General features: G+C 38.0%; 5 protein-coding genes across 6 annotated transcripts; 3 read left to right on the top strand and 2 right to left on the bottom strand.

Annotated features, from left to right (window-relative positions):
• Positions 1-218: 218 nt before the first annotated feature.
• Positions 219-8,174, top strand: LOC132198541 (prolyl hydroxylase EGLN3). 2 transcript variants are annotated; one of them, XM_059622599.1, is made up of 6 exons: positions 219-467; positions 887-1,509; positions 6,329-6,448; positions 6,508-6,644; positions 6,963-7,033; positions 7,112-8,174. In XM_059622599.1, exons 1-6 carry the CDS (start codon positions 299-301, stop codon positions 7,273-7,275), a joined length of 1,284 nt encoding a protein of 427 aa, XP_059478582.1. In that variant the 5' UTR covers positions 219-298; the 3' UTR covers positions 7,276-8,174. The 2 variants fall into 2 exon arrangements, with proteins under 2 accessions (XP_059478582.1, XP_059478591.1); XM_059622608.1 differs by having other exon boundaries at positions 221-467; positions 7,146-8,174.
• LOC132198534 (DNA polymerase epsilon subunit 2) lies at positions 8,166-10,475 on the bottom strand. Its single transcript, XM_059622586.1, has 10 exons — positions 10,334-10,475; positions 10,203-10,271; positions 9,999-10,146; positions 9,767-9,939; positions 9,496-9,715; positions 9,134-9,397; positions 8,837-9,072; positions 8,601-8,784; positions 8,358-8,534; positions 8,166-8,299 (listed from the first exon to the last, which is right to left on the bottom strand). Exons 2-10 carry the CDS (start codon positions 10,268-10,270, stop codon positions 8,216-8,218), a joined length of 1,554 nt encoding a protein of 517 aa, XP_059478569.1. The 5' UTR covers position 10,271; positions 10,334-10,475; the 3' UTR covers positions 8,166-8,215.
• A 27-nt stretch (positions 10,476-10,502) lies between these two features.
• LOC132198565 (uncharacterized) lies at positions 10,503-12,861 on the top strand. Its single transcript, XM_059622663.1, has 5 exons — positions 10,503-10,937; positions 11,010-11,271; positions 11,335-11,560; positions 11,616-12,058; positions 12,115-12,861. Exons 1-5 carry the CDS (start codon positions 10,915-10,917, stop codon positions 12,406-12,408), a joined length of 1,248 nt encoding a protein of 415 aa, XP_059478646.1. The 5' UTR covers positions 10,503-10,914; the 3' UTR covers positions 12,409-12,861.
• Positions 12,862-13,077: 216 nt separating this feature from the next.
• LOC132196457 (nucleolar protein 16) lies at positions 13,078-15,118 on the top strand. The gene is made up of 4 exons (XM_059619130.1): positions 13,078-13,330; positions 13,414-13,522; positions 14,372-14,581; positions 14,641-15,118. Exons 1-4 carry the CDS (start codon positions 13,230-13,232, stop codon positions 14,809-14,811), a joined length of 591 nt encoding a protein of 196 aa, XP_059475113.1. The 5' UTR covers positions 13,078-13,229; the 3' UTR covers positions 14,812-15,118.
• On the bottom strand, positions 14,859-16,311 carry LOC132196448 (uncharacterized). The gene is made up of 4 exons (XM_059619118.1): positions 16,143-16,311; positions 15,726-15,930; positions 15,485-15,660; positions 14,859-15,377 (listed from the first exon to the last, which is right to left on the bottom strand). The coding sequence occupies exons 1-4, from the start codon at positions 16,308-16,310 to the stop codon at positions 15,201-15,203; spliced, it is 726 nt and encodes a 241-aa protein (XP_059475101.1). The 5' UTR covers position 16,311; the 3' UTR covers positions 14,859-15,200.
• Positions 16,312-16,406: the final 95 nt, after the last annotated feature.

The raw sequence follows: 16,406 nt of genomic DNA, 5'->3' as shown, positions 1-16,406 counted from the left end.
ATTAATTTTCAAAAAAAACCACCACCGTATGAATAAAATTGCCGAGTATTTTAATGAGGAGCATTCAAAGACGACAACTTATCGAAACAAGTTCAATAAACGTAAAAAAGCTTTTTTCATCCAAGATGCCGCAAATTGACTTTTTCTGTCCATCACGCAGCCTCCGGCGAGGCAAGGTAGAGGCTGCATTGACTCGGTGAGTTCGAGAGGCTCCGCCCCCGGCCTCCCCACCGCCGTTTGTCGCAGCTGCTCGCATGCAAACACGAACACCAAAAACCCTGATTCCCGTGAAAAAAGGATGAATCCCGTCGCAGCCTGCGAGCTCTGCGGATCTCGTGAGAATCTATTAAGGTGCTCTCGGTGTCGACAAGTGTGGTACTGCTGCAAGGATCACCAAAAGGCGCACTGGAAGAAGCACAAACGTGCCTGCGTCCAGCGGTCCAATGTCCCCGGTCCGACCCCTGAAGGTGACTTAGCATGCTTGTCACTGTCAACGTGTATTTCGAATTTTTTTATCACCCCTGCCGCCTCTCCTGGGGGTTGTCGTTCGTCGGATTTTTCACTTCTGGGTGCTCGACTTCCTGCTTGACAATATCACCCTCAATCGTCAGCCGGCACATTATTTTGCGACACCACGCAGCGCGGTGTCCCACAAAGCAAACAATTAATAATAAATCTGTTTATTTTCCGTCAAAAGCGGAGAAATTCCGCCTCTATTTAAGCAAATTTATTTTTGGTGAAACCCTGAATTGGTCCAGAATATTAATGAATTTTTTTTATCTATTATTACATAATCCAGAAGATTGGAAAATTAAGTCAAATATTTCCCTCTAAACCAAAAAGTTAAAGTTGACACTTCTTATTAAATTTTATTTCTAACTTTCAGCGCCCGCAACTTCGTTGACGTCTCTGGATCCAAACATCGAGGAGCTCCGACTTAGTAATCAGACCCTGAATTCTTTACCTTGCGAGGGAAGTTCCGAAATAGAAATTCTGAACGCCGTGGCCGAAGTGCTCAGTCCCGAGTTCATCGAGAGTCTGACCGGACAGTTTCTTTCGGACAACGATCACCAAGACATGCCGTACGTGGACATGATGGGGAAGGTGGCCGAGTCGGACGCGCAGCCACCGTTCCTGCACCGGAACAGCCGCGAGCAGAAGGGCATCATTGACGAAGTCTGCAAGACTGTGATAAAGGACATGGACGCGTACGGCATCTGTGTCGTGGACAATTTCCTAGGGCTGGACAAGGGCTGTGAGGTGCTGCACGAAGTGCTGGAAATGCACGAGAAGGGGGTTTTCAAGGACGGGCAGTTGGTCAGCACTCGGCTGACCAGGAACGACCTGAAGACCATCCGAAGCGACCAAATCGCCTGGATCGACGGCAAGGAGGCGTCCTGCAAGAACATCGGACACCTCATCAGCCGGGTGGACGCGGTCATTCTCAGAGCCAATCAGATGTCCGCCCACGGCAAACTCGGCAAACATGCCATCACTGGCAGAACCAAGGTGAGGAAATTGTTATTTTACTCTCCGAAGAGCACGTAAGCCGCCCTCTACGTTTTTATGGCTCGATTTAATTGCGCTCGCCAAACCGCTTCGGTGCTTTGCAGTCACGTATGCTTCGACGCTAATTGACAGAATTTCAATACAAAATTGCTAAGGACAACTTCCAGCCGCGCATTGCAATAATTTGTATAATTGGTGATGCATAAGTCGGTAAAAAGTCGTTTCAATATTTGCTTACCTTGTGAAGCGAAGAACAAACAAGGCGTTTAAATTATTGTTAGATGTAGAATATTTTATTATTTGTATAGTAAACACTGAACTTGCTTTAAGTTTTTCAAATAAGTCTTTTGCCCTGACTTTTTAGTTTTGATTATAAAGAATTTGTATTCCTTAAAAAAAAAATTGATTCACAGAATTAAAGCTGGTTCTTAATTGATGAATTGTTTTGTAGAAAACTGTGGTAAAATAAGGAAAATCCAATTTTTAACTTTAATTTTGAAGTTCATTCTGTTGACAAAAAGTATTAGAGTATTTTTGCTCAATTAGAGCTTTATTTTTTTCTATCTAACTTCTATAATGCATTATAGTGTGTTGGAGTTTTGAGAGAATTTTTAGTTAGTATTAAAATTGGAGACTAATTTTTTTCTTTATTTATCTATTATTTCGTTTTAAAGATTGTAATTTTCAGAATTTCATTATGGTCTTTTCCATCCAGCTTTAAATTTTGTAGCATTTAATTTAAAACTTTTTTAAATCATTTTTTGAAATTTACTGATTTATTCATGATTCAGATTTATTCATCTTGCATATATTTTGGCAATGGTCCGAGTCGCGAGAAATTGAGTGCGGCAGGCAAAGGATGCGCTCGGCGAGCCAGCAAAAAGCGCGCGCGTGCAGCAGTATTGACTGCATTTGGCCCCGGCTTGGTGGCCTACGTGCCGCGATGCACCGTGTCCAAAGCCCGGTGCAGCTGCAGCCAATGGGGCCGAGTGCATTTCGGCTGCATCAATGAAATTAGGAGAGGCCTACGTGTGGCGGGCCACACACTCTCAACTCGGTGCCGTAACAAAATAATAATAACACGACTTGTCGCCAAAACTCGACGTTTTTTTTATATGTTATTATTGAAAGATTCCGGGCACGTCCGCCTAAGGTCAAAAGTGGAATTGATTAAAATGCAAAATAAAGAGACAATTCGCTTGGTGTGTAGTTTATCACAAGTTAATAGAGCCATTAATAATGTCAGAGGCGGACGGTTCGACCGGCTAATTGCAGAGGCAAGTTTACGAACGATTGGTTGATTTGCTTGGCGGGCGAGGGCCCGACGGTGTCCGTCATTGTGAAGCAGCGCCCTCATTGAAGCCATAAATTCATTTTAATGATGCAAATTAATTAATACAATTAATCAAAGTTGGAAGCATATGAATGCAATTAAATACATTATAAAAAAAACTATGATTACTATAATATAGTAATCATAATATCATGTAGTATAGACAAATTCATAGTTTTTATCTCTTTTGCTCACTTAAATTTTTTTACTTTCTCCTTCATCAGAATTTCAGACCTTTTCAAACACGGAACTTTAAAAATTGAAAACAACGATAGGATGCTCTTTTATTTATCTTCAAAGGCCTGATGATATCATTTCTTGTGTGCCGTCAGATTTACAACTTAGTTAGTTTAATCTTGTTTGTTTAGCACCCATCATGAGAAGGCTGTTTCTTATTTTTTCGGTGTGTATGTGCTAATAGGACTAACTGCAATTCCCCTCATACTCGTTACGCACATTGACACAAATCTCAATTTCGCCCTAGTGGGATTTTCCATGTGATTATTATTTAAAATTCTCTCGTTCATTTAACGACAGAGGGACATCGGCATAACTACATCAACCACTCTCGCATTTTACGTGCGCTTTTTTATTGAGCCGGCGTTGAGGAGAAGCGCCGAGCTGGTGTACGTGCGTTTGTAAAGGTGCCCCTTAGCTCGCATAGCCCTTTATTATTATTTTACAAACAAAAGCGATGATAGACATGTTTATTGTCAAATACAACGCTGGTCACTTGCGTGAGGCAGATGAACTCATGTGTAATAAAAATCTGATAAGTCTATACACACGTCAAGCTACGTGAGAAAGAGTGGGTAGAGTGATAAAGGAATATTGGCGCAATTCCAAATTGAGAGCAATGTTAATCGCCAGTTATCGTCAGTTGGAATTAAACTGTTACGTAAGAAATAAGCTCAAAAAGTGGCTTACGTTTGGTTCAAAATTTTCTGGAAAAAATAATGAGAGGCCGAAGTTTTATTCCAGGAAACAAAATGGAGGATATTCGCATGTTAATTTTGCACCATTGGCAAATCCTATGAAAGTTTTTCACCAATTCATGCTCTCAATCTTATCAAAATAATTTTCGTGCCAAAGAATTTTAGATCGGAGCAATTGCAATCAAGATTAGCGAGTATGATTCGATTTTTTGGGTGCATTACAAATAAGCTGAGAGAAATTTTAGATAAACATTAAGCAGAGCCGCCTATTGCGATATAAAGTCATTAATTTTTAAAACAATTTTGTTTTCGGATTGCAAAAAGCAACGCAAATCATTTTTTTTTCTTCATCCAGGACCACTTTTCTTGATGAATTTTGTATAAAAACGTTTTGAAAAAGTTAATTGACTTTAGATTGATTTTAAGATAATTTTATTTCTTTTTTCTCACTCAATAAATAAATAAATTTTAGAAATTTAAAACAAAAACTATCAGCATTTGTTTGCTATGAATCGAAAGAGAGTGGAAAAATAGCAATAAGGATTTTTTTTAGATTAAATTGAATTAGTAAAATTCCGATAAAATCTATGGCCTTGGATTATAAATTGACCAATTTCATCAGAGCATCACTAAAAGATGCAAATGAAGCAATCGCAAGTTATTCCTGTTAAAAAATATCAGGCCTTGGGTTTTACTACTTGGAGTGCGCCGGCCGGTTCCTCGTTGTGCGCATAAATAACCTCAGCAATTCCACGCATCCGCGAATTACTCAATTCTCTCCGGGCCCTAGTTTATTGCAGTTTATTGCACTGCTCTTTTGAACGCTTGGCGAGGATAACGACCTCCCCTGCATCGAGTGGGAATACGTGTTGCCTTCTAAAACCCTTTCCGCCGTGTATTGTCGGTGCAAAAGGTGGCCGGTTTTGAGTCCATTATAATTAGTGCACGATTGATTCGGAACAGAAGTGCCGTGCGAACAAGTGCGAGAAGTCACGTACACACAAAACCGCACAGCGCTCTCTCCTATTTAGAAGCGCATGTGCAGCACCGAAGAGTGAATCAGGCGGTCATTAAAACACCCAATGCATAAAGCGTGGAAAGCATTGCATTCTTTTTTACTTTAAATTGTTTTTAATTACAGTATAAAACTTTTCATCAGGGCCCCGTAATTCTGTAAGAGGAATTTACCATTCTATTTCAGCCTTAAAGAATTAAGCCGCACAAAAACTGATAATATTAAAAAAAAAAAAAAAAAAAAAAAAAAAAAAATGGCACACTTCCCTAATTATTTGAAATTTGTTAAGGGCAATTAGAACTATTATATTGCAATAAGTTTCACACTATATTAATTGCCTTTGTTTTAGTTCTTTTGCTTCAAATTTCATTACATAATTATAATAAAATTTTAAGAGGCAGTTATATTTTTTCCCCTTAAAGAATTAAGCCGCACAAAAACTGATCATATTAAAAAAAAAAAAAAAAAAAAAAAAAAAAATGGCACACTTCCCTAATTATTTGAAATTTGTTAAGGGCAATTAGAACTATTATATTGCAATAAGTTTCACACTATATTAATTGCCTTTGTTTTAGTTCTTTTGCTTCAAATTTCATTACATAATTATAATAAAATTTTAAGAGGCAGTTATATTTTTTCCCAATTGCATTAAAATGTTATCAAAGTAACCTTAAAACCAATAAGGTTTTTCAAGTTCTCCTTTATTCAGATTTTATTTTGAAGCGTTTTGTCGTTTTGTGTAGTAAAAAAATACTCCTGCTTTCAAATGTTTTGGATGAAGACAAGTTTGTAATTTGAGTCTGTGCCAAATTTCAACTAAATGGTCTCACAACAAGAATCAATCTGGCTTGAATTTACTGTGGTAATTGTCGCATAGTGACTCGCAAAGTAGACAGTCTAATGAAGTGAGTAAATAAGGAATATCTTACTTAATGATTAGGAAGATGCAACTGCACGAGAAAGCGGGCTTACTAAGCAAAAACCTTCGATACACTGATTGCAATAGGGCGAGAGCCGCTCACTAAAGTCCGCAAGCTGGACCGGTTTTCTGCCTGCGCCAATGCAAATTTAGCTTGCGGATACCTAGCAATCTAATAGGAAAGCTTTATTTTGCACCTTATAGGCCGTTTTATGACTCGCGTAAAAGCTGGAATTTATGCCGGCACCTATTTTTTTAACCACTGCCCATCTACAAAATAGATTTTATGTTTATTGAAAATTCTTGTTGTTTTTAATCAAATTAAAGTTTGTTTAAATTTCAATTTTGTCATTCTCAGCACTACTTATTTGTTTCATGGATACAAAAGTAAATTTAAACAAATTTTGAAGAAATTTTTTTTATACAATTTATCTGTGAAAATTTAAATTGTTAGCAGAAGTTAAGCATTGTAGCATAGGGATGCCTACGTGAGACAATAAATTTTTGTGTTTGCCTTTTATTGCTCACAGCGTCGTAAAAACTAGACCAGGCAGTTTCGTGCTCAAGATCGCAGATTCAATGGCAATGACAACGTTTGTGCATTTGTGTGTTCTCAGGCAATGGTGGCGTGTTACCCTGGCCATGGCACCCAGTACGTGAAGCACGTGGACAATCCGAACAGGGACGGCCGATGCATCACTGCAATTTACTACCTCAATCAAGACTGGAACATTAAGGTAGTGCTTTTCCGCTATAATTAACGGCTATTTAACATTTTTTTTTTTAATAATTGCAGAAAGATGGAGGCTTGCTGAGGATATTCCCAGAGTGGAGCGACCAGGTTGCGGACATCGAGCCGCTCTTTGATAGGATTTTATTCTTTTGGTCAGACAGAAGAAATCCTCACGAAGTTCAACCTTCCTTTCGAACTAGGTAAATATCGTGCAGAATCACTTTCTCTGTTTGAGGAGGTCAGAATTTTTTTATTAGATTATTTTAGATTAGAATATTCGCTGATAAGAGAAATAAAACGTATATGCCATAAAAGTATGCAACACGCTCCTCTGTTGTGCAAAACAGGATGCCTAAGTTAACAATTAAATTTTCATTATCTTCAGCTTCTTGGCAATTCATATAACAAAAAGGCTCAAGGCATAAAGAAAAAATCTACTTTACAAAAAATTAGTGTCTATTAATTTTTTGTGATGAGCGATAATATCCCCGTTTGCTTATGAACAACTCCCTTTGCAGATACGCAATCACCTTGTGGTACTTTGATGCCCAGGAAAGAGAGGAGGCGTGCCGGAGATACAAGAAAGAAAGTAAGTCACTTTTCGGGGCGGACGTGTGTGACCCGCACGTCCCTCTAGAGCATCTAGCATTGTAAGACATTGTTGAAGGCAGTGCAAGCACTCACCCGAGCACCTCTTGCAGCTCTGCGCCACCTGCCTTGAAGCGGCCGCACGCGCCTTCTGGCATGTCGACGCCCCCGAAAAGGCGCCAGCGCAACGTCTTTGCTGGCGACGCCGAGGCGCTGCGCCAATCGTCCTGCCGGGCCCACTGACCCAACTTTGTTCCTTGGCCTTGTTCCAGGGTGCGTGACCTTCAGCAACAACTGAACTGCGACGAATGTCGTCTCATAATGCCTTGCTGCGCTCTGAACGCTGACTTATATAATTAACAGTTTTTTGTACGGCAGGGTGGTCGTTGTTTTATATTACAAGAATTTTGTGTAATAAGTCGGTGCATGTGTTAGCCACATAGGAATGCAGCTTTGTTGACTGAGAATTGGTTTGTGATATATATTGGAGGGGTATGTCAACAAGAGAAAAATTGAATACTTCGTGGCACTGTGAATGGTACACAATTATTTTTTTAATCAAATCAAGAATTGTTGGTATTAAAATTAAGCATATTTTTCTTTTGAATTGCCCTTGAAGGGTTTAAGCAGTCGACTCTGCTAGTTGGTTTTTGAATCTCTAAAATTAGGCAAAAAGATTTGACATACAAGAAATTGGCCTTTGTGGTTTTGCAAATCAGAAGCGAAGCTGCAGCATACCATGAACTGTATCGTTACACCCATTCAACCTTTGGTAATCATCATGTATCATAATAAATATAGACTTTCGCCCCATTATTGTAAGCTGTTGCCATTACGTTTTTTAACATAAGCAGCATGAAACTACTCGCAAACAAGTTATATGATCCCCCAATTACGACTCCTGCACAATTCACCGGCCGACATTCAAGAAGTCTTTGATTTTGGTTAAGTTGCTGTCTTTTATTTCTCATAATGCGGGGCCAGATTTGTGCCACAGAAGCTGGGAAATTTGCTTTATTGGACATGTGATTCTCATCGGAGCTGAATTATAGCTCATTTTGTAAATTAATCGTCAAATTAAACTAAATTGAAGTCTGTTTAGTTTGCTGTTATTAAAGTAATACTTTCATCAATAACTTACTTATGTACTGTTTTTATTACTTAAAATACCAATGTACAAAATCTAATCAGTAATTTCACTCTCGTCGACCTGCTTTGTGCCAGGGCAGTAGGCAACAAACATGAAGTTGTTTTTTGCGAATGATCCCTAGAATTGAGATAGATATCACATCATTGCAATTTTGAATAAAAATAATGTAACTTACTGGATTAGCCACTTGGCACTCCGCATGTGAAGTTTTGAAAGTGCTCAGAGTATCACCTACAACGATCAAATCTGGGGCTGGGTGGATTTGCATGGCATGTGCAAAACTCCAGTAGATAGGGCGCACAGACAGTGGCAAAGGACACAGATTTGCTTGGCTGAGTAAAGTTTTGGCAAACTGTAGCAAGAAGAAAATTCATAATGCAATTTTCTTTATAAAAATACAAAAATTAAAGAATCTCACATGCTCATATATGTTTCCTGTTGTAGGGTAGTGAACTGTGTTTCTGCAAAGTTTAGACATAATGTCCTCTCTCATCACAATAATCTCTTGAGTGCAGTATCTAATTCGACATGGGTTAGTGGTGAAAATAGCGTTTGAGACTCGTAGTTCAAAATCCTCAGTCACAGCTTTAGGCAGTGGTGGTCTAAATAACAAAAAGATAGAAACTAATTTTAATTATTTCATAATTTGTATACCTAGGCAGGATATTAGGGCATGCCGGGTCAGCAAGTCCAGGTACAAAAACAAACTTGCTGAATTTGAGCAGGTTTGGATAGGAAGAGATGAGGTCGGCTAAAGAACGGAGGTGGAATTTGAGCTGCTCAGCTTGGTTACTTTCTGGCTTTGTTGATAAAAAGTTGCCCATGAAAATAAACGCAATGGGCGGATATGACGAAAGGCCTTCAAACAACACCTGCAGTTTACGCAGCACCTAACGAAGTAATCCATAGGTTAGTTAAAATACAGCAGATATAAAAAAATTATATCTTTACTTTATCCTGATCCAGCCAAAGGTCAGAGAGGAAGACCATAATTCTGTCTTTGTTTTCGCGCAAAGTTTTCTGCAGAGCCTTATTTGATTTGTTTGCCATTCTCGAGTCACCTCCGAACATGTTCAGCGAACCCAAATACGCTCTGCTGACATCTGCAGTCTCTGCTGGAGGAAAACCAATGGCCTTGGCGTGGAAAATTTTGTCTTCGTACCAGCCCTCAGCTAAAACGATGCAGTTTTCTGCGTGAAGGCCTACGTGGTAACTGTGGATTGTTCATTAAGGAAAACCACCCTTAATATTTTACTGTATGAAGTAATTTTTACAATTATTGCAGTTTTTAGTATTTTATATGAAAAGGATATTGTTTCCGATAGGTCCAGCTGAATAATTCCTGTTGGGTCTTCAAGATGGAACATCCCAACCTTGAGTTGAGAGAAGAGACCCATGGTGATAATTTTTGTTAGTTTCCTGGCACTACTCAGAAGGTGCTCGATGGGATAAATTTTGAACTTCTCTTGAGAATCGTCAGCCGAAGGTTTAAACAAGGGATGCCGTTCAGTGAGTTGTTTGATGAGAGAAAATCTGCAATTTCATCTCATTAAATACAATGCAAAATCATCAGAGATTACAAACCTGTCGCGAAACAGTTGGGCCTTTGCGTCAGCATTGTCAAATAACGAGTGCTCCTTCTTGGGAGCTGGCTCGTATTTTTTTATGTCTGGATTGAAATTGAATCTCGGCACGTCGAAGGCACTGATGACACAAAACACGTCTTCACCTGCTTGCTGCTGCTCGCTGGCACAATCCTGTGGATTTTTCCGTTTTAAAAACCGCGCAAATTTAATAAAAATTAAAATATTAGTACTCGAACGGCAAGTTCGACAGCCTTCAGCTCGACAACATTTGTGGACAAACGTTGGTTCTGGATGTGGTCGATGAGTTTCTCCAACCACAGCTCAAATTCTCCCTCATCAAGGGGTTCAAATTGCTCAACCAGGTACGTGCAGCTGTCACTGAATTTCAATAATTTACTAGATTAAACAATTAATAATTTTAATTATCAATTTACGCTCTGAGAGTGAATCCGTGCAGTTTGAAGGACGAAGAGATTTTCTTGCGGAGAATCCGGTCTGCCATTCTGTGTTATAGAAATGAATTAAATTAACACGCATTTATCATATATGATACAAAAATAAATACCTTTAGCTTTGCTGTCCGTGCGACAAATCAAAACATTTGTCACTTAATTTTTCTAGGGGACAGAAAAGGACCAGATGTTTACTCTCCTCTTCCCGCCATCATCTGTTGATGTTTGCAGTCCGCATGTTTTGCATTTTTTTTCACCTCCATGTCACGTGGTACAATTTGTTGGGTACGCCCATGAGGAAAGAGTTGAGGAAAATCGGAGCCCAGGTCATCTTTCCTAAATGTAAATACAACTAGTAAAAATTAAACCAACATAAATAAGACCTGGCTAAATGGTATTAACTATAGCCAATTAAATCAAAATACAACAACAACAACAACAACAACAACAATCGGAGCCCAAAGCCTTTGCCCAAAGCCAAATCCGCCCGCATTGACGTTTCGTGGTGGTATTTTGATAATTGACGCAGTGTGTCAAGCGTCAAGAAGCTCATCTTTGGATCGACTTCGTTTCTTGTTAGTTTCTGCTTTGATTTCGAGCAGAATTTCCTTGAAAATGGATGAGCTGTTGAGGTGGAAATAATTATTGTAATATATTTTGTGAAAATCATCCTAAAATCTCAATATCCACAATAATGATGGGTACTCGCAGTAAAAGGTAGGTTATTTCACTTACGAATTGGAATCTTAAGAATTTTGTGAACATAATTAATTTTTTCTATTATTCAAGATCAAATCTTCCAACGGAGACGGCAAAACTAGCTCTGCTCCAGGATGGTGCTCCGCCCGACCTTGACCTGATCATCAAACCCTTGACTAAATTAGCACGGCAGGTGCACATAAACTTCATCTTCGACAAAACTTCCGGCGGCTGTGTTGTTTGGAAACACTTGATGTTAATGTTTGGTAGCACAAGCCAAAATGCATTGAATATGAAGAGCGACTGGCAGGCTTTTGCCAGCTACCTCGGCATGGGTCGTGAAGAAATCAAGGTTTTTAAGATTTTTTATACAATTTTTTTACGAAATTTTTATACTAAAGCATCATTTCCACAGACCATAGAAAATTTTAAATTTGGCCTAGAGGATCCGGTCACAAACACTTTGCTTGCTTTTGGCCAAAGGGAAGACGCAACCCTTGACAGGCTAATAGAGGCTTTGAAGAAAATGAACAGGCTTGATATTTTGAATCGAATCAGCAAACCTCTCTCCGAACTCTGCAAAAATATCACCCGGGAAAATTCGGACAACATGGTAACTGGCGATAGTGGCTATTCAGAAGGTAAAATTGGTTAAAATTAATTTACCTGATTCTAATGAAATTTCCATTTTAACAGAGAGTTCTGTTGTCATCCAGCCAAGCTTCAAAATTAACATACCATGTGCACTTCGCAGCGTTGAAGATTTAAATTTTCGTCTCATATATTCTGCATTTAAAAGTGGAGTCCAAGAAAATTCGGCTACAATAAGAAAGTGTTCCGAGATTGGTGAAGTTATGGAACACAACTTTCTGATTGAAGCACCTGATGAAGGCTACGAAAACGACGCTGCTCCATCAAAGTTAGAAAATTTGGATGCTGGCGAAAAGAGTGCCAACTTTGACGTGACCGTTCTTCTGACCTTTGTTGGTGACGGCAGGGCAACCGCCTTTGAACTGGCAAAAGTTTTGCGCTCCACAGTCAATGAACGAGGAGAGCCTGTCGGAGTTGTGATTCTTGAGGAGCAGCAACATTTTGTCAACGCAGGTGGCAATGAATTCATCGAAGGAGTTTTTGATCAGGTATGACATCAATCGGAACTTTTTTTGAAAATATTTTTATAAATTTTATATAACAGGTGGATTATATCATCCCCGTCTTAACTCCTAACTATGCTGCTGCCATAAGGGTGAACAGCTCTGCGGACACAACGGACTGCTTTGACGCCCAGTACGCCCGTTACATCTCAAAACTCATGGATGGCTACTATGAAATGGAGCACCAAATGAACTACAAAATTCGATCTGTTGTTCCGTTAGAAACAAATATTTCCGCCATCCGTTCTCTAGCAATGAAGCCAATTTTCAAAGCTAGGAAATCAATGAAAGATTGCGAAAAATTTGCCAAATTAATTTGTTCACGCAAAAGTTGATTAATTTAAATTTGTTTTTAAATCATATTTGCATATATTCATCTTTGAATATTTTGAATCTAATAATTAGTTTTGTTCCGAAATATTTTTAATAATGTTATGTAAATATATCTTAAAATATAAAAAATAATTGTGATCATTGGCATTTCTGATAGTTATTGTACTTGTTTCCAATATTTAAAAAAACATTGTTATGTTCAACATTTTAAATATACTCTATGAATCTTGATGATTAAAATGTTCTAATTTAGAAAACACAAAATTTATGGTGCTAGCTAGAGGTGCATAGCCTTTTTAATTTTTGACACATTGGGTCAATAAATTCTGCGTTTTTTCCATTCTACTCACAGATGAATCTTGTTGGATGAATCTTTGTGTGACGTCTTATCTATGTGCCTGATATATCGTCATGACTTTTTGTGGGTTAGTTAAAAATTAAAAATCTAGAAAATTAGACAACATGAATTTTAATTTGTATGTATTGCCCTGCGTGACTTGATAAAATTGTGTAAAAGTTTTTTTTTATCAGTTATCATTGCACTTTCAGACATAAAGTTTATTTGACGTGAGAGATATAATTCATCTTACGCGGCACTTTTTAAATCTTATGAATGGAACTAGCCAATCACAAAAATTGGAGTCATCGATCAGCATTTCCCCTCCCACTTTTGTCGTGTTACAGTACACAAATGAAGCACAACACAAACACGTGTTTTATGTGACTGAATTCACTGAATCTTTTAATTCGAATTTTGAAGCTCGGTTTCGTCGCTTAATTTCTCTTTAAATTAGGACTTCTCTCATTTTTTATATTAAAAGACATGCCGAAAGTCAGGAAAGTAGCACGGAGGAAGAAGTTCCGTCACGTTGTGAACAGGAAAAAGGTGAACAAAAGGAAGAAGAGGATGCCTGCCATTTCATGGTGATTTTTACAGTCTTAATTTTTATTAAATTCATCATCATTTAATTTAATAATTCTTTTCTTTAAACCATATTGATTTCCAGCACTGCTATCAAAGAAGTGTGGGACGACAAAAGTTCTGCGAACGTCAACATGAACCAAATGGGTCTATCGACAGATCCAAATGTTACCCTAGGCGTTCCAAGGGCTAAGGTTTGCATAATATTTTGCATTTATGTACTTGTCAAGAGCGCGAGCGCAAAATTTGTGAGTGCATGAGCTCGAGCGCAAATGGCGTGAGCGCGGCGCTCATTAATGCGCTCAACTTGAGCTCAAGGATGTATTATAAATTAAACAAATTTTGTTTTAAAATTAGAGATTTCCACGAAAATGTGTAAATTTAACCATTTTTTTTTCTTTCTTTCGAAAAGCGTTTTTCAGAAACTTTTTTGTGTATTTTTCTATTCCCAAACTTTTTGTAGTTTTGGTAGTTTTCATTAAGTTTTTTTAATATGCATATTTTAATAGGTACACACCTATTAAACTTAAGTTAGTTGATTCGCAACTATACGTCCGATCCGCATATACTTGAAAAGCTAAAAAGATCTTAAAGTCTTTAAGTTATAAACACTCGGTACCTTTGAATGGTACTTTGGAAAGAGCATTATTTTGTGCTGGAAGCAGGTTTCTTATTGTTTGTTAACGGCGAGGTAGCAGACTTTTTTATCTGAGTTTAGAATCTCTTGACGCTTGCATAATTCTTTAAAAATAAATTGTAAAATTCATTTCATAGTTTTGTTGAGCATTTGGTAAAAGAAAAATACATATTATTATACAGTCATATAAAAATTTATTGCACTCTAAATGTGATTGATAAGAATTGAGTATTAAAAAAATTAGTAGGTATGCATTTATCAATAAAAAAATAAAATAAAATAATTATTAATGAGCGCAAGCGCACAATTTTTGAAAACTAGAGCGCGAGCGCTGAGCGCAGACAAGTATTATATTCTATTACTACAATTGCAACTTTTTTGGCTTATGTAATAATGTAATTTTCAGGAAGCACTTGCCTCTGTCAGGTTGATGAAAGAGACAAAAAAAAGTTTGAAACAGAAGGAAACCCCCAAGATTGAAGAATTTCCAAAATTGGCTGTGGCGGAGCAATTAGAAAGAGAATCTAAAGAAAGGAAGAGAAAGTCTCTACGCCTGTCCACCATGCAAGTGGACAAACTAGCTTACTTCATTGAGAAATTTGGAAATGACTATAAGGTATTTTTAGTCAATCTCTACTAATTACGTACTTGTATTGACGCAATTAATTCACGCAGGCAATGACGAGAGACAGAATGAACTTTGATCAACACACTTGGAAACAACTGAGAGCCCAAATAAAAAAATTTATGGAGTGCAAGGAGCAGTGGGACGAGTATTGGAAATCAAGAGATATGGATCCACCGGACAGGAGCATTGTAGTGGAAGAAATGGAAGATTCCGACTAACTATCATTAAGGTTTTGATGTAATGCTTTTTAATTAAAACTCCTAAATCAAATTTTCAAATTTGTCTTGTTTAATATTTATTTTGCAATTATGCTCAGAAGCGTTAAATTGGCAAAACATTTCAAATCATATTTTTCTTGCACATAGTTGGTTTTGTGGAATGGCAAACTTGGTAGCAAGTGTGCAAATGATTAAATTGAAAAATACTTGCTAGGGCACTTAAAATTTAAACTCAAGTCTTCCTTAAAATAAATACAAGGTACATACAAATTTGACATTATAAACTCAAAATGCTTGTTGAAATTTTTACAAAACGAACTGATTTAAAAGTTAAGATTCATTCAAATGTTCCCTGCTGATTAGTCAGTAAAAGAGTGCTGAAATGTCATTTAATTTGAGGCAAGACGGAAAACTTCAGACTTAGCATGCAAAATCGAGGGGTGTACCAATGTCTCCTTAGGAGTGCACTGAGTGCCGAAAACCTTGATCTGGTGCTTGCTGGGAGCTATGCTATTCAGATCTAGTGCGTCCGCAACTTGCTCAGGTGTAAGAGCGCCAGGCTTGTCCTAAAACAAGGCAAAATAGTATAAAATTTCTCATGTTTAAATTATTATATTTTTCTTAATTCCACAATACTTTTATGCCATAGTAATTAATTTAAATCATTAATCACCTGTTTGTTGGCAAAAATTAGGACAGGGCAATGGTTCAGTCTCTCATCTCCCAGTAGTCTTTTCAACTCTGTTGCTGCTGTTGTCATCGACTGAGTCGAGTCAACAACAAAGATCAGCACGTCGGTGTCCTGAAGATAATTATCCCAGTACTGTCTCACTTTTGGTCCACCTCCAACTAATCAAGCAGAATTATGTAAATAGCAAATTGTCTTACGTTAATAATAAAAAAAAATCATTTACGTTCATAAATTTTAAGGCTAACTCCATCGTTGATAAGGTTCACAGCGTTGAAACCTTCGGTCGGGGTTACATTTGCAATAGCCGAGTTTGTGGCCTGCGTACGGACGTGTGGAGCAGTGAACTGGGCTAGGATGGAACTTTTGCCGGAGCTTTCAAGGCCCAAAACCAGAATCTTCTTCTCAGGTTCCGGACCTTCGTCTTCGATCTGCAAAGAAATTGATTGATTCTTGTCTTAAATCAGCTAATTAATTCAATATAAATCAAGATTTTTCTAAATTAAATTTAGATTAATCCAATTTTAGGGAAAAGAGACGAAAATATTTCATAGAAGATGCTTTGTGCATTAAACCCGGCACTGCAACCATGAGGGAGGGAAGAAGTGAACAGGTTTTTGGAACATCGTGGAAAAGCACGTACCCGAGAAACATCTTCAAAACCCTCGTCGACGTTGGCGCCGTTCCTCTGTTTCTTCAGATAAAGTGCAACAAACGCGGACGCTTGCAAAACTGCTCCAGAGAGAAAGAGCAAAAATTTCTTATCAGTCCATATGTCTGCCATGTTTATCGCTGAGCTTCCACCTGTCATGCGTTGAGGGCGCACCAAGCGGATTCCACCTCCAGAACAAAGCGCGAAAATCACCCAACAGGATTTTGGTGAAATTTTCTAAATTTTTTTGTTGGT

The sequence above is a fragment of the Neocloeon triangulifer genome, unplaced genomic scaffold (genome assembly GCF_031216515.1).
Source record: "Neocloeon triangulifer isolate White Clay Creek 2 clone unplaced genomic scaffold, ASM3121651v1 ptg000001l, whole genome shotgun sequence".
NCBI classification, from domain to species: Eukaryota; Metazoa; Arthropoda; class Insecta; order Ephemeroptera; family Baetidae; genus Neocloeon; species Neocloeon triangulifer.
This window is presented reverse-complemented; position numbering and strand designations above follow the sequence as displayed.

Coding starts and splice junctions, on each gene's coding strand:
- LOC132198565 (XM_059622663.1), top strand. CDS start 10,915: ATGATGGGTACTCGCAGTAAAAG. Junction 11,272..11,334: donor TGGGTCGTGAAGAAATCAAG/GTTTTTAAGATT, acceptor TCATTTCCACAG/ACCATAGAAAATTTTAAATT. Junction 12,059..12,114: donor TCGAAGGAGTTTTTGATCAG/GTATGACATCAA, acceptor TTTATATAACAG/GTGGATTATATCATCCCCGT.
- LOC132196448 (XM_059619118.1), bottom strand. CDS start 16,310: ATGACAGGTGGAAGCTCAGCGATAAACATGGCAGACATATGGACTGAT. Junction 15,931..16,142: donor GTTTTGAAGATGTTTCTCGG/GTACGTGCTTTT, acceptor ATTTCTTTGCAG/ATCGAAGACGAAGGTCCGGA. Junction 15,661..15,725: donor TAGCCTTAAAATTTATGAAC/GTAAATGATTTT, acceptor CTGCTTGATTAG/TTGGAGGTGGACCAAAAGTG.
- LOC132198534 (XM_059622586.1), bottom strand. CDS start 10,270: ATGGCAGACCGGATTCTCCGCAAGAAAATCTCTTCGTCCTTCAAACTG. Junction 9,716..9,766: donor GCCCAACTGTTTCGCGACAG/GTTTGTAATCTC, acceptor ATGAAATTGCAG/ATTTTCTCTCATCAAACAAC. Junction 9,073..9,133: donor TTTGGCTGGATCAGGATAAA/GTAAAGATATAA, acceptor TTACTTCGTTAG/GTGCTGCGTAAACTGCAGGT.
- LOC132198541 (XM_059622599.1), top strand. CDS start 299: ATGAATCCCGTCGCAGCCTGCGAGCTCTGCGGATCTCGTGAGAATCTA. Junction 6,449..6,507: donor ATCAAGACTGGAACATTAAG/GTAGTGCTTTTC, acceptor TAATAATTGCAG/AAAGATGGAGGCTTGCTGAG. Junction 6,645..6,962: donor CAACCTTCCTTTCGAACTAG/GTAAATATCGTG, acceptor CTCCCTTTGCAG/ATACGCAATCACCTTGTGGT.
- LOC132196457 (XM_059619130.1), top strand. CDS start 13,230: ATGCCGAAAGTCAGGAAAGTAGCACGGAGGAAGAAGTTCCGTCACGTT. Junction 13,331..13,413: donor AGGATGCCTGCCATTTCATG/GTGATTTTTACA, acceptor ATTGATTTCCAG/CACTGCTATCAAAGAAGTGT. Junction 13,523..14,371: donor TAGGCGTTCCAAGGGCTAAG/GTTTGCATAATA, acceptor TGTAATTTTCAG/GAAGCACTTGCCTCTGTCAG.